The sequence below is a fragment of the Microcaecilia unicolor genome, chromosome 2 (genome assembly GCF_901765095.1).
Source record: "Microcaecilia unicolor chromosome 2, aMicUni1.1, whole genome shotgun sequence".
Classification (NCBI taxonomy): domain Eukaryota; kingdom Metazoa; phylum Chordata; class Amphibia; order Gymnophiona; family Siphonopidae; genus Microcaecilia; species Microcaecilia unicolor.
The window spans coordinates 451,278,319-451,303,698 of NC_044032.1; the positions used below are offsets into that span (position 1 = coordinate 451,278,319).

The 25,380-nt window shown below is 45.1% G+C and overlaps 1 protein-coding gene across 1 annotated transcript in view; it reads left to right on the forward strand.

The window, feature by feature from the left end:
• LOC115462551 (dynactin subunit 1-like) overlaps positions 1-25,380 on the forward strand; it is a 277,665-nt gene that overhangs the window by 188,602 nt on the left and 63,683 nt on the right. Inside the window, exons 18-21 of the mRNA XM_030192544.1 lie at positions 470-638; positions 3,614-3,682; positions 5,762-5,824; positions 22,733-22,882. Coding sequence (XP_030048404.1) covers positions 470-638; positions 3,614-3,682; positions 5,762-5,824; positions 22,733-22,882 — 451 coding nt within the window. The remainder of the gene's footprint in view (positions 1-469; positions 639-3,613; positions 3,683-5,761; positions 5,825-22,732; positions 22,883-25,380) is intronic.

Consider the following 25,380-nt stretch of genomic DNA (forward strand, 5'->3'; position numbering starts at 1 on the left):
CTAAATTCACATAGACATAAATAAACATGGACTGTTTGCCCTGTTCATAGTTTGGACGTTTCTGTTTGTAAAATGGATGTAGCCAGCACTTAGATGTCTATTTCTCATGTATTGTAGAGCAGGCTGTAGGTGCACAGATCTGTTCTAAAATACATGAGACATGAATGTCCATATCTGACGTACAGACCTTGGTGTCCATATTCTCAGCTGGACATCCTTTCTAAAATTCCACTCTATATATAATTTGTAGAACCAAGGCCAGCGTTAGGGGGTGGCAAACAGGGCAATTGCCCTGGATACCTCCATGCCATAGAGGGCCCCAAACCTGCCTGAAGCACAGGGAGGCATAGTTTGAAGGCCAGCTTTTGGGCCCCCTCCCTGGTTTCTGCCCTGGGCCCCTGAATGTCTAACACCAGCCCTGTGCAGAACCCAAACAAATACCACAAATGTCTGTCTTCTTTCTGCTCAGAGCCCTGAATAAATGCAGTGTGGACGTCTATAAGAAGGTGGGGATGCTGTATCCAGAGATGAGTGTCCATGAGCGTTCCCTGGATTTCCTGATCGACTTATTGCACAGGGACCAGTTAGATGAAACCGTGAATGTGGAGCCACTGACTAAAGCTATTAAATACTATCAGGTACACAATGAAGGCTGCTTTGCAGGAACATGAGCTGTACAAATGGACAAAAAGCCTGTACTGAAGTGTGCAGATGGACAGGAAAAGGTAGCACTTTATGATATGCATATTGCGGCAATTTTAGAAGGGTTTCCTGGGGTAAATCGGCACCTCATTCCACCACATTATCACTTTGTATTCATTCATACCATGTGTTTGTTCAGACCGGAATCGGCTAACGCCGCTAACGGTAATATGTAAGCCACATTGAGCCTGCAAATGGGTGGGAAAATGTGGGATACAAAAGCAACAAATAAATAAATAAATAAATTTACCACAGAAGCCTCCCCTCATCAAAAATTGCTTCAGACTCTATGTAGGAAAGGTAGGGAGGCTGCTGACAGCATACAAATACTTTTACCTATGGCAAAAATGTTGGGAGGAAGGTGGGCATAGGTGAAATCTCCATTCCTCCTTCCTCCTGCATTTTCCTGCCTACTTTGCAGATACAAAGCAGGAAAAGAAGTCTCCCTACAACACTAGACTGCTGATCAATTTTGAAAGGAAAACTCCATGTAAGAGGTTCACTTTCAGAATCTGATGCAGGTCCACAGCGGTCTGTAAGCTAGAAGCAAAGGGGAAATATTTTCATCAATTCTCCTAACTGTAAAGTTAAGAGTGCAGTTTTAAATATGCACAGATCAACTGATGGGTCAATGTTGTCCTTGTTGGATTACTGCAACTCCCTTTATTCTGGAATTTCATTAAAACTCATGAGGAAACGTCAATTGATGCAAAACACGGCTGCGAGATTTATATATCAGGCTCAAGATGTGATTATGTTAATCCTTTGTTTGTGAATCTGCATTGGCTCCCTATGGATCTACATGTTAAGTTTTAAGTTGTGCTGTCTGGCTTTTAATATTTTGCATGGCTATTTGCTTGAGAATTTCCCTAATTTAGTTAAGATGTTGGGTAGACAGACTGGAAATCGTAATTACGACCGCTTACTGTTATCTTTTCCACCAATTAGGGATATAAAGTATAAACGGGTACATCAAAAATCTTACTGTTATCGTGTGGTTGAAGCTTGGAATTTATTAGAGTTAAGGCATGGCTTTTTTTTTAATGTTGACATTAGAATAATGTATGTTAGATGTGGTGAGATGTATTATGTTATGTATATATTATGAATTTATGTAACCCACTTTGAATCTGAATGATGGGATGTGGTGGGATATAAATCCTTGGCATGGCACGGCATAGCATAGAATACCATCATCATCATTGATGTTTAAATATATTCTGCATATACAGTGCTGTTATCTGGATAGTGAATGGCACTGAATGTAGATAACAAGCAGTAATCACCGCTGGCTATACAGATAGAGGAGATATTCAGATGCAGTTTAAGTTATGACAGCCTAAATTAATATGCATAGTTACACAGTTGTGGCATATCACTGACTATCCACATGCAAATCGGTGGAAGGGCACATATCCATCTGAAGGTGTCTGCAGTTAGGTGCCCCTTTGCACCTGCATATGACCCAAGAAGTAGCACTTAACATGTGTTAGTGTCGTAGGCACTATTCCATGAGGGCACATGTAAGTTAAGGGTGCCAACTGGATCCAGATTTGCAGGACAGGGTTGATCCAGTCTTGAATTTAATCCATTGCATGCAGGGACTTGTAGTTGTGATTTCCCCATTGTGGTCCCTAAGTAAAACAAGACTACAAGTCCTAGCATGCACTGGGGTAGGCCCAGGACTGAATCAGCCCTGTCCTTCAAATCTGGATTCCAGTTGGCAGCCTTAATGTAAGTGCTAATAGTTTGTAAATGCAAGATGTGTGTGCATGTGGGAGGGACATGCAGAATACTTTAAGTTACGCATTCCCTTCCCCCATTTAGGGGCCCACACTATTGGCAAGTCTATGACTGGTATAACTGCTGGTACTGAAATGTATTTATACATAGTGGGAAATTCCAGTTGCCATTCCCTGATGAACTGGGCAGACGTTTGTGATCTGTGTCCTGCAAAGAGAAGACAGATAGGCTGGAATGGTCTTTAACAGCAATTCCAGTAGTTGTAATGTAAGGAGAGGACTGGTGGACTTCTATGGTCTATGTCCTAGAAATGCCAAAGAAAGACCATGACCAAGTATTTTACATCACATTCATTGTTGATTTTTAATCACGAATTCATAATGTGTGTGACAGTTGGGCAGACTAGGTGGACCATTCAGGTCGTTATCTGCCATCATTTACTATGTTACTATGTATTAAGCACAAAATAGGTGACAGTCATATCAGTCAACACACATTTGAAGGCTGAAGGCTAAGCTAAGGGTAAAGGCTGCACATAAAGGCTCAAGTAGCCTAATCCACTCAGCTTTTGTACCCACTGCTTTAATGAATCAGGACTAAGTATAGAGCCAAATGTTGGAAATGATCCTTCATTTCTTAAGGCAGGGCTTCCCAGACATTGTTTTAGCTCTTGAAAATTCACAGAGATAGCAGACAATTTTCTCTTTGGAAATTTCCTTACTAAACTTTCTGTGCCCATAACCCTCAAGCTTGCCTTGCCTGTGCTTCTGTCTGTCCTATAGCAATGGCTGCAATGCTGCCATACACCGCCACCCCCCTTGAAACCTATATAGACCTAGTTATACCATGGGATTGAGGGGAGGTGCCTGGTCAAACCCCATATGTAATCACGACATACAGTTTGAGAAGAGCCTACCTAAAACAAACATGTAACTACCTGCATATGTTGCTTGCTACCACACATTTTAGGGGAACTTCCCCCGCATAGTGCTGGCATCTCACATCTGGCCTGTTAGTCATCATTAATTCTTCTCAAGGGTTGTTTATTTGTTTATGCTGGCAAAGTACTTGTACATTTTTCAGTAATTCCTCATGGAACTCCTTTAGTACAGAGTATTTGGAATTGATATTTTTCTTATTATTTTTTATTTTTCTTCTGTTCTTTCAGCACCTTTACAGTATCCATTTGTCTGACCAGCCAGAAGACTGCACTTTGCAACTGTCAGACCACATTAAGGTAATATCAGTAGTCACCCAGCAGTCTCTCTGTGATGCACAGTATGCCATATTTAGGGAAAAAATATTATTTTTTTATTTTCTTGCTATTATCTCGGTATTTGCACAGTTAGGTGGGTAAGAGAAGAGGAAGTTTTCACTTATCTGCATGGATACAAGGTTTGGAAAGGACCCAAAATCAAATGATCAGTCAGCCACACAAGGGTAAGATGCTCTGAAAGAACCCTTTATTCAGACCCAACACGGTCCGTGTTTCGGCTAGAACAGCCTTCTTCAGGGGTCAGTCTATTGGTGTTCAGTAATATATTAGTTGATTGATGGAGCATTTAGATATCTTGACAAGCCTTTTAACATGCTGCCGGAACAAATGCAAATCCAGGTCACAAGACCTGGCAGAAACCCAAATAGTAACAACATTCCATGCTACCAATCCCAGGGCAAGCAGTGGCTTCCCCCATGTCTATCTCAATAGCAGGCTATGTACTTTCCTTCAAAACATATTTTAAACCTGGATATGCTAACCGCTAACCTCTGATCTCTGTTACCACATCCTCCAGCAACAAGTTCCAGAGCTTAACTATTCTTTGAGAGAAAAATATTTCCTCCTTTTTGTTTTAAAATTATTTCCATGTAATTTCATTGAGTGTCCCATGTTTGAAACAGTGAAGTATTGCTTCGCTTTTACCCATTCTACACCACTCAGGATTTTATAGACCTCAGTCATATTCCCCCCCCCCCCCCCCCCCCCCACCACACACACACAGCCATCTCTTTTCCAAGCTGAAGAGTTTCATCCCCTTTATCATTTTGGTTGTTCTTCTTTGAGCCTTTATAATTCTGCTATATCTTTTTTGAGATATGACAACCAGAATTGAATGCAATACTCAAGGTAAGGTCACACCATGGAGTGATACAGAGGCATTATAAGCCTTCCTCAGGGGTCCACACTGTCAGCAATGCAAGTAAATATCCAGGCTCAGCGCTGATCGTGGGACTTCGCTAGCCTGCCTCCCGTGGGCTGAATTTCAGCCAGTCTGCATTTTGCAGGCGACATGTATAAGTTGCACCTGTATAAACTCATTCATTGTATATATTTTGCAGATTACATATGTATCAGGCCTTCTTATAAGTGTCTCCCTAGGGGGTAATTTTATAAGGCTTTATATGTGTAAAACAAATAGCCACTAATAAAATTGCCTGGGGGTAGACGTGCATTAATATGAGCTCCACCAGTGCGCAGCTTGTACCTTAAGGCAGTGCATACCTAGGTGTCCCCAAGGGTGGAGATGGGCAGAGCTGTGACAGGAGCTGCCCTTATTAATGTGTCATATAAAAGAACATAAGCTTAAGTGCCAAAACTGATGTGAAAAGTTACGCCTGCCTCAGTACAGGTGTAGCTTTGTTTGGAAGTTTTTGGGTGGGCTCTTTTATAAAGGCACATAGGTAAGTGTCTTTGTGCCTTCCCTACCTAAGTGGGCCTTTTACAAAGGTGCGCTAGTATTTTTACTCTGTGCTAAAAATAAGCGAGCGCTAAATGCTAGAGATGCCCATATATTTCTGTAGGCGTCTCTAGCGTTTAGTGCGCACTACAAACGCTACCGTGCCTTTGTAAAAGACCCCCTGTGTGTCCTGTTACAAAATTACTGTTTCAGTAATCTGGAAGTATCAAAGAGGATTTTATGGGATTCGTTAATTAAACTGGAGTCAATTTTCAAAGGGCTTGTGTGCCTAACTTAGAAAGTTTGAAGCTTAAATTAGCCCCATTTGAAAACTAGAAGGACACTTAGCACTGATTTCAGCAGTATACCAAATTTAAATAGACAAGCAAACTATAATTGCAGGCTTAAATTTAGGATCCTAAATTTTAGGTACTTAACATTAGGAAAATTTTCTTCTGGCAATTCAGATATGCAAATTTAGCTGAAAACCTTCCTAATGGGTGGATTAAAAGTTTAGGAACCACAAAGTTTTTTTTTTAAGTGACCTTACAGTAAACCTGAAAATGTGAGCATATATTTCTTGGCAGTGCTACATCTTTCTTTCCCAATGAACATATGTCCCAATTCTTCCTCTTCTGCAGTTCACCCAGAGTGCCTTGGACTGCATGGCAGTAGAAGTGGGCAGACTCCGAGCCTTCCTGCAGGTGAGCATAAGCTTCAAACTCCCTATGAGTCTTAATGTCGATAGTCTGTTTCTAATTTGTATGAAAGCATTAAAATTAAATACAAATTATGAAATTCATAGAAAAAGAAATCTGTTTGAATTTTTTGACATATTTCCAACCAGCCTACTCATAAGTGTTTGTCTGCTCCAAACCTCATAAAGGGGCCCTTTTACTAAAGCATATTTAATACTGAACACCTGATTTATCCTGCGTTAACTGCTAGCGCAGAGTTGCATTAAGGGGCTTTGCAGTATTTTCACAGTTAGCACATGATAAACTGAACATTAAGGACTACATTCAGTAAATGGCACTCAATAAACAGCCAATAACTACTACTACTACTATTTAGCATTTCTATAGCGCTACAAGGCGTACGCAGCGCTGCACAAACATAGAAGAAAGACAGTCCCTGCTCAAAGAGCTTACAATCTAATCCACTTAAGTTTAGATATTAAATGAAACTCAAAACACAGCTTCACACACACTGCTTACAGAAATGCTGAATACTTCCGCTGTCACCCCACCAACCACACACAACGCTTTCAACGGTGGAGAAAAAAAGCCTCAGTAACGCCACCCAGCCAGCCCAAGACTTCGGACGATAAGGCGTGGGCCCAGCGTACCATCATCTGGCTCAAAAAAAAACACTCCACTTAGTGTCCCTTGGAATGTCTAAATAAATGTTGGCGACCTCTCTCACATCAACTACTGCGGTAACAAACATGTATATATGCTTGTAGAACACAGAATGTAGTTCAGATCAATTGCTTTCAGTTATATTAGTGCAATTTATATCAATTCAATAATCATCGTCAGCCCTGGTGATCCAGCCATACACAACTTAGCTTATAATCCAATCGCTGCAATGCTCTGCTGTCCTTGATATCACCAGGGAGTCCCCGTTTCGCTTCTGCTGCGTCAGGGATTTGAACACTATATCTGAGAGTACAATCCTGTGTCCAGTCTGCTGTATCGAAAAAACAAAGCAGGTAACCTGGATTATAAACTAAACTGGATCCGCCCATCCCTGTCTCTATCCCGGATCACCTGGAACTTTTGACTTTCCTCACAAGAAAACAATCTCCTGGGCCACCTTACTTGTATTGATTTGTTCTGCATAGAAACTTTCAGCCCCCTTTCAGACAGAATGTAATTGAGACGTCCAGATCAGGATAGTGTGCAGTTAGAGTAGTAATTTAGAAAAGGATCTGCTGAGTTAGAACTTTTTCTAAAATAGATGTGTGCATATGTATGTGTGTATAGGCACAGAAGAAAAAAGAAGGATGTAGTCCTCGTGAGGATGACAGGAATACAGAAACAGTGCGGAACAACAGCAAAAGGAATCCAATCAAATAAAACAAATGGTCTTTAATAAATCCTTAGTTCATCACAGAAATTCCACAATGTTCATCAGTAGTAGTTATCAATAATAGTCCGTAAGCACAAAGTACTCAATCATCAATATAATAGTCATGGCATCAAGCACTCAATAGTCCATAGCATAAAGGACTCAATCGTCAATATTCATAAGTGATAGTCTATGGCAGAAAGGACTCTACATGGCCATATTTTGGCACCTAGGCCTGCATCAGGAGTCAATAACCATTGGGAAAAAAGTTCTACATTGGTCTTGGACTTTCAGTTGCTTAAGAATATTTTACTGACCTGATCCATATACAATTCTTCACACTCTCTAACCCATGGCCTGCAGCATCATGTGGTCACAAATTCTTCACCTGTCTTTTCATTTCTCCTTATTACCTCTCCCCTTTGCTTTTGCTCTGCAAGTAGCACAACTTGATTGTTTCCCAAATCCCTGCAACAACTTTCATCTGTAGGAGGGAAACCACGGCCTATGAGGGGGCCGTGTTCAGTCCTTTGTGCAACGGCCGAGCATTCATGAATAATAATGATTGAGTCCTTTATTCCACAAATCCTTGGTGCCACGAAGATCATTTGATGAATATTGATGATTGAGTACGTTACTGATAACTACTATTGATGAACATTGTGGTATTTTTGTAGATGAACTAAGGATTTATTAAAGACCATGGAGCCGATACTCAGACTGTGGGAGATAGCCAAGTTGCCTCCCACGATCGGTACCAAATCCGGAAATTCAATGCCGCACTATATCTGGTGACTGGCATTGAATTTCTAGGGGGGTTTTGGGTGGTCTGAACATAGCCAGTTAAGCCGATATTCATTGACTGACTGGCTAAGTAATAATGGCCAAGGATAAACCTATTTATTCAGGTCTATCTAGCCATTAAACTTAGCTGGCTAACCAATGAATATTGGCGTTAACAGGCTATGTCGTGCGACATAACCGGTGACCGGGTTAGCTGCTAAACACTTATTTTTAGCCAAGATAGCTGCCTATTTCATGCTGCATATTAATGCTTAGCCCAGTGGCTCCCAAACCTGGTCCTGAAGGCACCCCAGCCAGTCAGGGTTTCAGGATATCCAAAAATGAATATTCATGAAAGAGGTTTGCCTGCAGTGGAGGCAATGCATGCAAATCTCTCTCATGAATATTCATTGTGGATATCCTGAAAACCTGACTGGCTGGGAACCACTGGCTTAGCCAGCTTTAGGCTGTTTAACCAGCCAGGAACTGCTCCTGGGGTCGGTTAAATAGTGCTGAATATCAGGCGGCATTTGGTTTTATTTGATTGGATTCCTTTTGGTGTTATTCCTCACTGTTTCTGTATTCCTGTGCATGTCTAGGATGCATGCAGTGAGAGCAACTATTTTACATGTGCCAATATCTAAAACATCAATGGAGGCAACGCAGCAACATACATGACTAAGTGATGACAATAATACAGGTAAATTGGTATTTCACAACTAGACATGTATTTGTATGTGTGCCATTTTAGAAGACATCATGTCTAAATGATCTCAAGTAAGTATGGAAGCTGGAATCATTCAGCACTATCGATTTTTTTTGGGGGGGGGGGGAACGACACCGGGGGATTAAAGGGGTGACCTCCTTTAATCCCTCCTATAGAAGTGCTGCCCAAAATGAGACTTTTACAAAACCTATATATCCCCAGGAGCAGCTGTAAATCCCAACACAGATCTCTTTGATCATAGATCGGCATTCCCCTTCTGAAATGGGAGGCACACATGTATTTTTGGACTCACCCTAGTCTTGTCCAAACCATAATCCTTTGCCATGTGCACATGGTTCAGATTTACCCATGCAGATCTCAGCTTTCTAAAATTGGGTTTTCCACATTTATTCAGGCTCTGCATTTAAACGCAGATAGTTGCACTAATAATTCACAAATAGGGCTTCTAAAATAAAGGCCTTTATCTTTAAACATCACCTAACAATTTGAAGATTTCTTTTTTTGTGTGGTTCAGAGTTATGTCTGTTCCTGGATATAGCTTGAGCCACGGAAAACACAGGTTATTGTGAAGTTTCCAGGCAAGTGCATGGGTTCCTTTTCAAGGAAGCAGATTCACCTCTTTTGTCCCATTGTATTTAAATTTTAGCGTTAGTGTTACTTCTGTGCTATAGCTGGATATTGGCAGGAGGGGGTTAAGGGTAATCACGGTTTTAATGAACTTTTTTTGTTATATATTTCCTTTATGAATATTTGCTTCTTTGTATTTGTTTACAAAAAACTATATAAACCAATCATCCAAGCAACTTTTCTCTCAGTGATTTTAATAAAACATACATAATAATTCATCTCCATATAACTGACAAATACAGATTCTAAATTAAAACCTAGAAGCAGAACAAATATGAGAGTAGTACAGTAACACAGGCATTCATAAATAACCCTTGAAAGCCTCTGTGAAGAAAATCGTGCACACACCTTTACAAAATTTCAAATATTCAATTTCACATCTAAGGTATTGCAGCACTAAATTACACAGACATGGTTCCACTTGTATAAAAAGACAGAGCACTTGTCATTGACAACTTACCCTCTTTGCTGTTTGGAAACATCAAAAACCCTGATCTCCAGAATATATAGATCTACCAGGAAAATAACTTTGGGCCCTTAGACAAACTCTCTGGGGACCAGGAAATGGCTAGTGTACGTGAAGGTAACTCATCTTCAGCTACTACTAAAAAGATGAGAGCCAAATTGTATTGTGTTGACATTGTAAGTAGTATACTATGCCATACTATGTATTGTTATTTGAATACTTTTACTGCTGTAATTGTCTATTGCTCATGTTTGATTTATCCTTACTGTATACTCCGCCTTGAGTGAATTCCTTCAAAAAGGCAGTAAATAAATCCTAATAATTGATAGTACCTAGGTCCAGTGGCGTACCAAGGGGGGGGGGCCGTGGGGGCGGTCCGCCCCGGGTGCACGCCGCGGGGGGAGGGTGTTGCGCGCCTGTCGGCTCTTCGTTTTCATGCTCCCTTTGCCCCGGAACAGGTTACTTCCTGTTCCAGGGCAGAGGGAGCATGAAAACGAAGAGCTGTCAGGCGTGCGGCACCCCCCCCCCCCCAGCGGCGTGCACCCGGGGGGGTTCTTTCGCCGGGGGATCGAGGGTTCTTTCGCCGGGGGGGGGGGGGGGGGGCGCTGCACCCGGGGGGTGGGGCGCATCGGCAATCCGCCCCGGGTGTCAGCCCCCCCTAGGAACGCCACTGCCTAGGTCCCAAAGCATGAAGATCAGCAGTCGAACTTTAGACTTCAAATGAAACTGCATAGGCAACCAATGTAAGTTCATCAAACTTGAAGTGAAACTCTTAGAGCAGTCACACTTAACTAGATGAGCCATTACATTCTGAACCAATTGCAGGCTCTCACAATGTTATGCCATTGCCATTGCAGACAAAACATTCTGATCCTTGCTCCAGAAATTAAGCGTCAGTCAGAGATTCTTATCCAATAGGATCCAAATGAGATTTTTGAAAGGAAGTATAAAACTCAGTTACAAGGGAGGACCCATGTCTCTTTCCTCCTAGAAGGGAGTCCAGCTAAGAAGGATGTAGAGAAGCAGTGAGTGGGGAACCCACCAAGGACCCACCAGGAGGTAAACTTAGAGAAGAATAGAAACAGTAGTTATACATGGGGCTGCCAGTCTGTTAATCAACTGTCCTTTGGAGCCTGAAAAGAGAGACTGTAATGTTCCCACCTGCAGAGACTGTTCAGATAGGTCAGCCTGATCCACTCTCTGAAGCCCAGATGCTCAATACTCCAGCGCTGTTCAGTACGGCGCCGGAAAAATACTGCTACAAGCAACACAGCTCTCTAATGCTCAACGCTTATGACGTGAATTTAGGCACATTGTTAGCGTTGAGCATTAGGGAGTCCATGGGGACAATGGTGCCTGGTACACACTCTCAAGAGTTGTGCATTAGGCACAGCCCATGAACACATGCCCAGAGCGCCAGGGGGAGGAGGAAGAAGAGGTGCCAACTTGTTGATGAGAGCTGCTCACTTTCATCCCGGTGTGACCGAGCCTGCAACACCCTCCAAACAGACGACTGTTGAGTGTTTGTGTGGGGGCTGAGGTGTCTAAGGCAACTGAGGTATCATTTCTGTGAGGGATGGGATGGATGTCCAATACACATATGGATGGACGGGCGACAATGGGTCTGAGGTGAATGCAGCACAGGATTCAGGAAACACTATTTCCCCACACTTCCTTGTATTATCCTACCTCCATGCACTTGCTTCTTCTTACTGGGATACCCTAATGCCAGCTCTGAGCTGACATAGGGTTTTCAGCGGCAAGAGCACCCTTGTTTGGTGTGCTCAGCACTGAACATTTTGGAGGAATAGGGAATTTGCTCATCAGCATGCAATTGTATGCTTGTTGCGTTGTCCTCGGTGTGCTCACTGTTCCCCGTGGTGGGGGCCTTCAAGCATGGTGTGTTGGCAAATGCGGGCATTGGTCTGTTGCTAATGGCCTCTAGCGCCCACATTTGCTTCTGAGCATCAGGGCTAGAGTTCCCTAAGACAGAAGATCTGGTCACTGGCTTGGGGGAGGGGCTTTAGAGAAGAACAAAGTTTAAAGGTGCTATCATCTGTACACCCCAGTCACGGAAGGGGTTAAAGGCTGCAAGCAGTGACACTGGTGAGTGCCAGCTCCAAGGTAAGCATCCAGCACTCAGGGAACCCATATCATCTGAAAGGGAACAAGCTATCTTGCTCCTGGCACCACTTCAAAATGGCTGCCGAGAGTTGAAGTGGCGGCCTCACAAGACTTTTGCAGAAGTCTTGCAAGGTCACTGCCTGAACTCTCTGCAACCATTTTGAAGCGGCGCCGAGAGCAAGACAGGTCTGCAGCTGTGCTGGTCAGGAAAGAGGGGGCTCTTTGCTGCCCCGAAGAGACCACTAGACCACCAGGGCACTACAATAAGGTACAGGAGGGGAGGGGAGGGGAGAGGATGTGTATGGAGTCAGGTGGGTGGAGGGATGCTGGAAAAGAGATTTGGGAGGCTGGAGGGGATATACATGGGACGAGAGAGAGGGAATATGGCTTTCTTGTGGGGGGGAGGTCAAGGTGATAGAGGGCAGGGCAGGTGATATTTTGTGTCCTCTTTTTTTCTGAGGGCAAATATGGTAACCCTGTTGATAATAAGCTCATTTTAGTATTCTGTGCAATGCTATGCCGCTCACTTGTGATGTGCGCATATTTTTTTCACAATTGGCGAGAATTTTTTCACCAGGTCTGGAGCAGCATTGAAGAGTTGTGGAGAGGATTTATTGTCAGTTTTTGAGATTTAACTGCCAGTTTTGTCTTGTTTTGCAAGCAGAAGGAAGCCCTTGCAAGTTTCAAAGGCAGATGGGAGGTAATAAATATGTGCACATGTCCAAACAAAACCGAAAGTAAAAGTACATTTCGGTGCCTGTTCTTCTGCGCCTAAATATGAGCCTCCTAAAAATTTCATGTGCAAGCAGTTTTTGGAAGGCTGATATGTAGCTGCAGAAGAGCAAGCACTGATGTGTGCTGACACTTTTGATGTTTGTTTGGACATGCACACAAGATACTCTACTTATTCCTTTGTACGCATGTGTCCAGCATGCTTCCCCCCGCCTACCACCACCCACCCACCCCCTTTAACTGCAAGTTTTCTGCACATAAATTTTGTGTGCCAATAGCTTTCTGCATGGCACGTTATGGCTCAGATAACCGCACATGGCCCTGCCACAAGCCTTTCTGCATTAGCCCCAGAGTGGGAGACCATATTCCAGCAGCAGGGCATGGGAGCATGCATTCGTAATAAGCCACTGTGCTCTGGCCTACCTGCATGATACTACTCCAGAGGCCAAGGAACAAGTTTCCAGTTCAGGGAGCTAAGTTAAGATATGGAAGGTGGCTGCAGTTGCTTTACTAAGAGCAAAGAGGGGAGCAAGGATTCAACAATTAAGCAGGAAGAAAGCCAGAGAGCCAAACCAGGAAACTCACAAGAGTTGTGAGAGAATGTACCCTTTGCTCTCTCCAGAAGATCTTCCAATGGTATCTGTCACCGCCTCCTACTGCTGCTGCTGTACTGCTCTAGGCTCATATCACCCAGTGCCACTGCTAAGCCTAGGGTTACCATATGTCCGGTTTTACCCAGACATGTCCTCGGATTTCCGAACAAACGGGCAGGCTGGCGGGTGGGCCTAATGGTGTCCTATTCTAGCCTCCCCTCCCCTTACTTACTCAACTGCCCTGGTGGTCTAGTGACCTCTTCGGGGCAGGAAGGAGTCCCCTTTTTCCTGCCCGGAGCACTACCCTGCATCCTGTTCCCCTTGCAATGCTGAGTGCTGATGGTCCCAGCGCCAATTCAAAATGGCTGCCGAGAGTTGAAGTCTTGCAAGGCCGCTTCAACTTTCGGTGGTCATTTTGAATCGGCGCCGGGATGGACCATCAGCACTCAGCATTGCAAGGGGAACAGGATGCAGGGCAGCGCTCCAGGCGGAGGGGCTCTTTCCTGCCCTGAAGAGGTAAGGGGAGGGGAGGACACCCTTAGGGGGGTGGTGAAAGGGGTGGGGTGATATGTGACAGGGGGTGGGGCGGGATGTGAAAGGGGGCGGAGTGGGGTGTGGTGGGGGCAAGGCATGTGTCCTCTTTTTTGAGGGACCAAATATGGTAACCCTAGCTAAGCCTACCATTTCTACTTCCTGTGGGATATAATGGGGGGATACCATTTTTATTCTTTGTGAAGAATGGCAGCAGTGCTACTCTCCATTTCTCCTCAGTTCAACCCCTGACCGTAGCCCCTCTCAATATCAGAAATGCCAAGGGAACAGAATTTCTAAAAGGGAGATTTTCAGTTAATGGTATTGCATAGTACTATAATCTCCTTCCTTTGCCCTATTCTGCCCCCCCCCCCCCCAATACCTTATTTACCCCAGTAACTGCAAGGCTGGGAGGGAGCAGATACCAGCTGCCACCCCACTACTAACCAAGCCCAATTAGCCATATTATATCTGGGTTTGCTCAGTTGTGGAGAGAAGGTGATAATTTTCAATCTGTGCCTATCATGGCTCAGATCTATCTTCTGTCTTTACTTGTTCTTGACTTTCTCTTCCTAGTCTTATCCCTCCTGACACTTTCATCCCTCTCTTCACCCCTTGATGCTTTTTCTCTCCAACCATGATCTTTTGTCTTCACAGAACCCTTTTCTCAGCCTGTCACCCCTATCAGTCCCTTCCTCACAGATCCAGCAGTCTCAGTCTTCAACTGCTTCTCTTTCTTCAGCCCACCCTTCACCCACTTCTCTATCACAGCCTATGTCCCCCACCCCAAAGCTTGCATTCACTTCAGCTCTGTTCTCCCTTTCACTCAGCCTCTCTTCCACTCACAACCCATGTCTTCCAGCTCTCAGTGCCCGTGTCTACTCTTCTCCTTCTCCCTCAGTCTCACTATCAGCCTCTTCTCCATCCCCTTCTCCTTTGTTCATTTCCACCTTTCTCAGACAGGATTTCTTCTTTTGGTTACTCTCCCACGCAGTATTATATCTCCTGCACCCCTCTTTTACAGCTAGCCTCCTCTCTTCTAACATCACCTCTACTATTAGCTGTCTCACACCCCTCACAGGTTCTCTGTGCCTCTCTTACCCCTTCTTTTCCTTCATCTTCCTTCTCTGTCAGCTCTTATGACCTTTCCTAGATCCTCTCTCAGGGGCTGATGCAGGAAGCTACTGCAGTGCGCAGATAATGAGCAGTCTACAACCTTGTTATGGGCTGCGTGATGCAGAAAGGGCCTTCGTGACAAAATTAACTCATGCCGTAGACATCAGCACACAGCATATTAAAATGCTTTTGAAATGCATGGTAAAGAGGCTATTAGCCAAAGTGCAGCAGTGCAGAGAAGCCAACAGCCTGTGCTCTCATGTCTACAGCATGAGAAATTTACTGCCAGGTCTGAGGCAACATAGAAGGGTTAGGGAGAGTTCCCAGTAACCTTCTACCTTGTTCCCTGGTAGTCTAGTGCCCCTTTCTCCTCCTCTAAACCAATCTGACCCCCCCCCCCCCCCATACACACACATGTCCAAAACGTCCCGGTAGTCTAGTGGCCCCCCTGTACCCCAACATTATGTAACCCGAGTCTCAGTGACCAGATCAGCTCTCCCTTCCTCAGAGACCTGGGCCACTAACAGAGAGGAGAGGGACAGAGAGAGAGACCTCCTTCACTTGTCACTTTTAATACCTCACTCTCCTTGCACTAGCCAATCTTCATTCGACCTTGAGCACAGGCCAGGGCTGGATGAAAAGCCGGAAGGCCGTTGGATTTTAAGCTGGGCTTTATTTTTAGTTATTAATATCAACAGTTCTGGAGTCAGTTCTTCACTCGGTCATTGGCTCTTCCAAAGGATACTCAGCACACCCAAGAATTGTCTTTATTGCAAAACTTTACTAGCTTCTGCAATGGCAGTAAATCCACAGTACAAACTTTCCTATGTACAGTCAGCATTTGGTTTAAGGGGTTTTTGTTTTAATCCAGCCAAGACTATGTGGTACAGTCTTATCCACTACTTAACGTTTCATTTTTGCAGTCCAGATTTATGTACAAATATACAGGCTGAGAGAAGCTATAAATAGGGCTACAAACCTTTATGTAAGGAAAGTAAATAAAAGCAAGAGAAAAAGGAAATCGATATGGTTCTCCAAGCAAGTGGCTGAGAAAATAAAGGCTAAAGAGTTGGCGTTCCAGAAATACACAAAAACTCAAGAACAGGAACACGGGAAGGAATACCGGAGGAAACTGAAAGAAGCCAAGAGAGAGATACGTCTGGCGAAAGCGCAAGAGCAAATGGCTAGAAATGTAAGGAGGGGTGACAAAAATTTCTTCAGGTATATTAGTGAAAGGAGAATGACTAAAAAGGGAATTGTGAAACTAAAAGATACTGCGAACCGCTATGTAGATAGTGATGAAGGAAAAGCAAATTTGCTAAATAGATACTTTTGTTCTGTTTTCACAGAAGAAAATCCTGGAGCAGGACCGCGATGGACTGGAAAAAGTACAAATGATAGTGGAGTGGATACAGCATCATTTACAGAAGAGAGTGTGTATGAACAACTTGTAAAGCTAAAGGTGGACAAAGCCATGGGACCGGACGGGATCCACCCCAGGATATTAAGGGAGCTCAGAGAGGTCCTGGCGGGTCCTCTTAAAGATTTGTTTAATAAATCCTTGGAGACGGGAGATGTTCCGAGGGATTGGAGAATGGCGGAGGTGGTCCCTCTTCACAAAAGTGGTGATAGGGAAGTAGCTGGAAACTACAGGCCGGTAAGCCTCACTTCGGTTATTGGAAAAGTAATGGAAGCGATGCTGAAGGAAAGGATAGTGAATTTCCTGGAAGCCAATAAGTTGCAAGATCCGAGACAACATGGTTTTACCAAAGGGAAATCGTGCCAAACGAATCTCATTGAGTTTTTTGATTGGGTGACAGGAGAATTGAATCAGGGACGAGCTATGGACGTAATCTACTTAGATTTCAGCAAAGCTTTTGACACGGTTCCCCACAGGAGGCTTTTAAATAAACTGGATGGGCTGAAGATAGGACCTAAAGTGGTGAACTGGATTAGGAACTGGTTGACGGACAGAAGCCAGAGGGTGGTGGTGAATGGAGTTAGCTCGGAGGAGGGAAAGGTGAGTAGTGGAGTGCCTCAAGGATCGGTGCTGGGGCCGATTCTGTTCAATATATTTGTGAGTGACCTTGCCGAAGGGTTAGAAGGTAAAGTTTGCCTATTTGCGGATGATACTAAGATCTGTAACAGAGTGGACACCCCGGAGGGAGTGGAAAACATGAAAAAGGATTTGAAGAAGCTAGAACAATGGTCTAAGGTCTGGCAATTAAAATTCAATGCGAAGAAATGCAAAGTGATGCACTTAGGGAATAGAAATCCACGGGAGACGTATGTGTTAGGTGGCGAGAGTCTGATAGATTCAGACGGGGAGAGGGACCTTGGGGTGATAGTATCTGAGGATTTGAAGGTGACGAAACAGTGTGACAAGGCAGTGGCTGTATCTAGAAGGTTGTTGGGCTGTATAGAGAGAGGTGTGACCAGCAGAAGAAAGGGGGTGTTGATGCCTCTGTATAAGTCGTTGGTGAGGCCCCATCTAGAGTATTGTGTTCAGTTTTGGAGGCCGTATCTTGCTAAGGATGTAAAAAGAATCGAAGCGGTGCAAAGAAAAGCTACGAGAATGGTATGGGATTTGCGTAACAAGACGTATGAGGAGAGACTTGCTCACCTGAACATGTATACCCTGGAGGAAAGGAGAAACAGGGGTGATATGATACAGACGTTCAAATATTTGAAAGGTATTAATCCGCAAACGAACCTTTTCCGGAGGTACGAAGGTGGTAAAACGAGAGGACATGAAATGAGATTGAAGGGGGGCAGACTCAAGAAAAATGTCAGGAAGTATTTCTTCACGGAGAGAGTGGTGGATGCTTGGAATGCCCTCCCACAGGAGGAGGTGGAGAGGAAAATGGTAACGGAATTCAAACATGCGTGGGATAAACATAAAGGAATCCTGTTCAGAAGGAAAGGATCCTCAGGAGCTTAACCGAGATTAGATAGCAGAGCCGGTAGTGGGAGGCGGGGCTGGAGGTTGGGAGGCGGGGATAGTGCGGGGCAGACTTATACGGTCTGTGCCAGAGCCAGTGGTGGGAGGCGGGACTGGAGGTTGGGAGGCAGGGATAGCGCTGGGCAGACTTATACGGTCTGTGCCAGAGCCGGTGGTGGGAAGCGGGGCTAGAGCTGGGCAGACTTATACGGTCTATGCCCTGAAGAGCACAGGTACAAATCAAAGTAAGGTATACACAAAAGTAGCACACATGAGTTGTCTTGTTGGGCAGACTGGATGGACTGTGCAGGTCTTTTTCTGCCGTCATCTACTATGTTACTATATGTTACTATGTTACAACTCCTCCAGTCCATCACCCACCCCTTTGGGCTCTATAGTCCAAGGCTGCTCCTGATGTCTCTGATCACAATGCGTTTTCCCTCAGGATCAGACCTCACTGTCTGTCCTCCTTCTAGCAATGCACATCTCAGGGTCACACCCTAGCCTTAAATAGGCTTCCCCTGCTCCAACTGCTGCTCCCTACCCATCTAGACCTCTTCTCACCATCACAGTTTCTGTTTTTAGGGCAGGAACTTCTCTTTATTTTAGCCTTAGTTTATTTTTGCCCTTCCAGGATACCCCCTCTCCTCTTGTTCTCACGGGGGTGAAGGCAACCAAAGACCCTGTGCTTAATCAAACAGGCACTTTTATTACTTTCAAACTCCACCTTAACTGTCATTCATAAACTAGAACTATTTCTTTCTGCAATTTATTTCATGGCACACTCCCCTTGACCTGGGCTTCCCTCCCACCCAGGGACATCCCACGCACTCCCCCCATTGACTCCAAGGAGAAAACAACATCATTCAGTAATCCCCATATAATGGGGGATTACAGTTACATCCCAGGTGTCTAGTAGACCCCCCTCCCTTCCCCCAACATTATAATCCCTGGTGTCCAGTTCATCCATCCCTCCTCCCACTCCTAACATTACAATCCCTGGTATCCAGTAGCACACTGCATACTCCCAACCCGACCCCCTGTCCTCCATTTAAAGAAAAATAGTCCCTGATGTCTAGTGGCACTACCAGTCTTTCCTGAACCCCCAAACCCCCATATATCAAAAGAGGCAGGAGTGAGGCCCACTTGCTCCTGACTGTAGCACAGCCCTCTTTAAAATTGTGGCATCCTGCCCTGTGCATCACAAGGGATGGCCATATAAGGGATGGCAGATTGGACCCACCCAGTGCATCCCAGGATGTAGGGTACTACATTTTTTAAAAGGGTGGTACCAGAGGCAGGAGCGAGAGAGCCTTGCTCCTGCCACGTTTAAGGTACAGGGGGTCTGGGGAGAGCTTGGGGGAGGCTTGGAGAGGGGGTCAAGGTGCCACTAGACACCAGGGACTATTTTTCTTTAAATGGGGAACAGGGGATTGGGGCAGGAAGAGGGAGGGGGCCACTGGACACCAGGGTTTGTAATATCAGAGGGAGGGAGGGGACCACTAGACACCAGGGGTCAATATTTTAAGTCTGGAGGGGGAATCGTCCTTTCAGAGGTGGGGTGCCGGTCACTTCAGGGAGGGACCCTAGACACCAGGGATTTTGGTTTTGTATATTGTGGAGGGTGGGGGCAGGAGGGAATGCAGTCAGGCCAAGTTGGGTGGGAGGGAAGGGAGATCATGGGCCAGTGCAGATTGCTGAAAATTTTATTTTTAAATGTCATCCTTCTTGTTAGTGCCTGAGCCAATTGCAGCTCACTGACAGGGATGGTGACATTTCACAATGAGCGCTTACTGCTGTGGTCCGTGATTTTAATGCAGCAGTAATTTGCATGCTCATTGGCTTAGAGCATGCCACAGTATTTATAGAGTGATAGTTTTGCGGTACAGCTACGTGTTGAGCCGGCTCTACCACAAGGCTTTCTTTGTCAGCCCCTTAGCACTTTTCCCTCTCTACTAGGTAGACCAAAGGCAGGAAGTGTTGGTGTTCTTTCCTCCTCCTGTTAGCTCATTGGTCAAACATTCCTTAGTCAGCCAATAGCAATAGCTTAGGAGACACCAGCCTGTTTTCCTGCTTTTCCCTGCAGCTCTAGTTCCTGAAGTTTTCACCTCTGATGCTAGAAAAAGTATTGGGGGTGCCCTGGCACCCATAACAACCATGGAACTAGCACCTATGTATATGTCCAAAAAACAAAAGCACAAAGAACCTTCAGGAATGGGGCGTCAACGCAAGTTTTATTGGACAGACCTGACACGGACCGTGTTTCAGCGAAGCCACCTGCGTCAGGGGTCTTGCATATGTGCACAATATCCCAAAAAATGCAAAATACAGGAGATTACTAAATCAACTGGTTTCTTAATGTACAACAAAACCACAAGAAACAGCAGCCAGAAACCGGCAGAGTCTGTCAGGTCTGTCCAATAAAACTTGAGTTAACACCCCATTCCTGAAGGATCTTTGTGCTTTTGTTTTTTTGCTCCTGTGTGAATGTACTTTGGCTTCCCTCGCCTATCTTACCTATGTATGTGTGCACATACATATATACTTACCGAATTCCTAGCTAAGTGCTTTTCTGTAAATATGCGCATGTCTTCCATAGTGCGCGTTTGCAAGAGGGGCATACACACAAGGGTGGAGCTTGGGCAGGACTCACACCTCAGTATTCAGGTGCCCACAGTTACACCAGCTCTGAGTAAGTGGTCATGCCTAAGTACTGCACGTATATTACCTATTATGTCAGTATTCTATAAAGAAAAAATGCATGCCTAGCTTCCTTTATAGAATTATTGCCGTCTATCCCACGGATTCTATAAACTTTGTGCCCAACTTTACCATAGCACTCAAAATACTCATAGTACTCGTGGAAGTTATAGAATAAGGTCATTTGTATGTGTAAATTAATAATGAGCTGATCATTGGTGTTAACGAGCAATAATTAGCTATAACTGTTCTGTACGCTAATTGGCACCAGTTAACGGTTACACAGTAATGCATGCAACTACCCTTAGTCGGTATTCTGTAACGTGTGCACAAATTCTGTCGCACTAGGCACTATTCTGTCAGGTTGTGCTTAAATGCTATAGCACATAACTGCAAGAGCCTTAAGCAGGGGCAACAGGGGTGGCCACACAGGGCCCTGCACTCCTAGGGGCCCCTTGTTTAACTGAGTCAACTTTGCAAATGGCGGTTGACCAAAAGTTAAAAGCTTCTTTTCCCTTTCTGTCTCCTTCTTTCGCTCTTTCTCCTTCTCTTTCCCTCCCCCTCACTCTTGGTAATTGTGCTGCTCAGCACTGATGCTCTACTTCTCCCACCACACCACCAGCCAGCATGTACATCTCCCTCTCCCTCTCACTCTCCCTCACCCTTTGTTTTCACGTTTATCAGATGGATAGGTATATTTTATTTCACTTTCGTCTTCATCTTCTCACGCCTATTATGTGGATGGGCCCTGTAGTAGCACCAACATTTCCAAGTGTGAGTCAGCCAGGACCCCAGGAGACAATCACTCACACCTTCCCAACCAGGCTCTAGCCAACCTCAGTCACAGTCATATCAGCAGAGCAGAGGTGACTGGAAGGATCATTGATTCAAGTCATGCCAGCACCAGGAACTAGCTTTCTATCCCACCCTGCTATCCCACACAAACTGTCTTTCAGGTACCATGGAGAGGAAGACTGGTGGGGGGGGGAGTCAGGATGGATTAAAGGTCAGGCAGCAGGCCTCATTGATCAATCTGTCCTTGGGTAAACTGGATTACAAAGTGAGTGCAGGCAGGATCAAGATTCAACAGAAACTGATTAATAAAAAGTGAAAGCAATGGCATCAATAAATAAATCCCTGATACCTCATTTGAAATCTTAAGTCCTGGGCTAGGGAGATGGTGCACGAAACTGGTCTTCACAGGACTCCACAGTTGCTAAGGCTGATCCTGGCTAGGGTGACTCCCATTTTGGTTCATGGTGCAGACTTGGATTGCTTTCAAATTGGTTTGTTCTGTCTACATGATTTCATGGGTACAGCACCAGGTTATTAAGCATGTGTTTTTCTCTGAATCTAAAAGAAGTTGTCACGCTAATGATTCTTACTGTACTTCTTAAGTAATTGGTCTTCAATATAAGAAAATTTTGGATGATGTCATTTGTCCAGGGACATAGGCACAGCTTCTTCTCATGATGCTTTTAGAAGGCTGTAGGAAGTTTTTTTAAATTATTATTATTATTATTAAAATTTTTGAGTGCTTAAAATGGAATTTGTTTCATTTTCTGTGTTATGATTATATTATGTGTTCTTCTGATTACTTTTTTGCATTTGTATTCTCCAGTGACTAGCTGGTTTACATTGCTATTTGTGATGTGCCTTGAACCCTAATTTAGGGAAGTTGGTGGTCTATAACTTACTAGTTGTTATGATGTTACAGCCAGAATACATGTTATTTGGGGGGTTGTGATTGGGTGGCTTCAGGAGGGGAAATTTGTTTAGAGAGAGTGTTTGCAGTGGCTTCAGGATTAAGGGGGGTAGATTAAACTTTTTTTGCCCAGCCCCTTTAGGGTGTGGCCCAGGAGCACTAGGACATGGGTTAGCAGCCAGATGCTCCCAGCACTATAAATAACACAGCCTGTGAGGTTGATCACAAGCTGCGTTATTCATGTACTAAAAGAGTCATTAACTTGTGGAACTAAGATACTACAGGTTAGTGACTCCCACAGTGAATTAAAGGGCTGTATAGCCCAAGTTTTACCGCACCTTAAGAACTAGCATCCTAAAATTACCTGCAGATTTTAATCTACGACAGACAGTTTTGAAAATTGCTGCCATGATGAAAAGCCTTTGCACTCGTATCCTGATGTGAGCATTATTTATATATCTTGTTTGTATCATGTGCCTTTCATTTTCTCTCAGTGTGGACAGCAGGCCTCGGATCTGGCCATCCTCTTGAAGGATCTGGAAACCTCTTGCAGTGACATCCAGCAGTTCTGTAAAAAGATCAGACGGCGCATGCCTGGTACAGATGCACCTGGAATACCCGCAGCACTCAACTTTGGACAACAGGTCAGAAGCTCCCCTATAACGTGACCATAAACAAGACAGGCTAGATCTTCAAAGGGATGGAGCCACCTATATAGAGAGTAAATGACTAGATCTCTTGGGTGAACATTTTCCCCTCTAGAGCAGCCAAATATAACCACACAGCTTTGGAGATTAGGGAATGAATTACTTGGCTAATGCCAATTTTCAGTACTAGTCAGCTAAGTTAGATGGCTCTCTGTATGTGCAAGGGTAGTTAATTTTCCAGAGCAGGCTATGCACGAACAGAGCCATTCTACAACCTAGGAGCTAACATTTATTGCATGCTGTACATACATAAATATTTAGAATACTTTCATATTACCTGGGTGCATAAACATTTAGAATATTAGCATGTTACCATGTATATGCACACCTAGGTGCTTAAAAGTTTAGAATACTAGCATGTTACAAGGTATATGCATACTCCATGCATAATTATTTAGACTACTAGCATATTTTCACTTATATGCACATTACATGCATAAATGTTAGCATAGCACCTATGCTTAACTTATATAGTGCATATTTGCAAGGGGAGGTGAATACGGGGAGGAGCATGGGCAAGACAGAGCTAGTGTAAGTGTGAGTGCCTACCCTGTTTCCCCGAAAGTAAGACATCCCCCGAAAATAAGACCTAGTAGAGGTTTTCCTGAATTGGTAGATATAAGGCCTCCCCCAAAAGTAAGACCTAGCAAATTTTTGTTTGAAAGCAGGGCCGCCGAGAGCCGGACAAGGCCGCCCCCGGGCCGCCCCCCCCACCCGAGGTCGCCGGGCCCCCCCCCCCTCCACCCACCCTCCGTCACTCCCGGAACTAACCTTAAACACCTCCTTTCACCTTTGCAGCAAGCAGCAGCAGGGCAGACCTCTCCTTCCTTCCGTGCCCCGCCCTCGCGGACGTTACGTCAGGCGACAGTGGGACACGGAAGGAAGGAGTGGCCTGCCCTGCTGCTGCTTGCTGCGAAGGTGAAAGGAGGCGTTTAAGGTTAGTTCCGGGAACGACGGAGGGCGGGCGGGCCTACCCCAATCCAACCCCGATGTTTCCCCAAAAAATAAGACAGCCCCTGAAAATAAGACCTAGCACATTTTGGGGGGCAAAAATTAATATAAGACAGTGTCTTATTTTCGTGGAAACACGGTAAGTACTGAAGGGAAGGGTGTAACTTTTGGTATTCTATAATTTGCAAGAAGGGCATACACAGAGGTTGAACATGGGTGGGAGCTTATGTTCCCCTTGCAAATATGCACTATGCAAATTAAGAATAGTGCTTAGGTGCCATGATGGCATTTATGTGCATATGTGAACACATATACATTGAAATGCTATTTGAAACATATACTAAAATACTGGAAACTGGCTGGTAAATACCCCCACTTTTCGCCAAAACAAAGGGAGGGTTCTCCTAACTAGTGAAGTCATGGTGACAGTGGCGTAGCCACAGGTGGGCCTGAGTGGGCCACGGCCCACCCATTTAGGGCTCCGGCCCACCCATCAGTAGCACATGTTTAGCAGTAGCTGGTGGGGATCCCAAGCTCCACCAGCTGAAGACTTCGTGGTGGTGATGGGGGGGGGGGGGGGGGGGGGGGGGGGGTAGGGAGAACACTTGGTGCCCACCCACTTCTTGCCCAGGCCCACCCAAAATCTGTTGTCTGGCTACGTCCCTGCATGGTGAGAAGAGACCAGTTTTGGAGGGAAATGTGACTGGTATGAAACCCAATCCCTGTTTGAATTCTTTGTCTTTAGTACCTGCTTCCCTAGTAATTGTATCACAGAGATCGAAAGCCCTGCGCTGTTCCAAACAGTGCTCTAAAAATAGCACTGGAACAGCCGCCCCTATGATCAGAGATAATAGCATGCAAATTTAAGCATGCTATTCTCTCTGATCATAGGGTAGAAGTGTGGGAAGATTGTGCCCGAGCATGAGCTCAGGCTCAATCCTCCTGCACTTGTTTGACAAGTCTGGGCTGTCAATTGCCCAGACCTATCAAACACAGGGGTTGGAGGTCCATGGGACCACCAGACCCCAAGTACTCCCACTCCGAGCCTAGTGAAACGGGGGCTGGAGGTCCGGCGGACGTCCTGTTCCCCCGACTGCCCTGACACGTTTGGGGGGGGGCTGGCGATCTGGTGGGCCTCCAGCCCCCCCAACCTCCCCTAGCTTCCCATCATATGTCCCTAGTTGCCCAGTGGGCTGCAGGTAAATTTCTCCTCCCCCACCTGGTGGTCTAGCGGCCCTTCCCTACCCTCCTACCTTCGTTGGAGGAGGGAGGTGGCCTCCCTCATCTTCCATCGGCGCTACCTCAAAAATGGCAGCGCCAAGCCTTGCCCAGTGTATCCTGGGATGCACTGGGCAAGGCCTCACACCATATAAGGGTCCCTTCACCCTTCACCCTTATATGGGGTGAAGCCCTGCCCAGCACATCCCAGGATGCACTGGGCAGGGCTGGGCGCTGCCATTTTCGAGGTGGCGCCGATGGAAGAG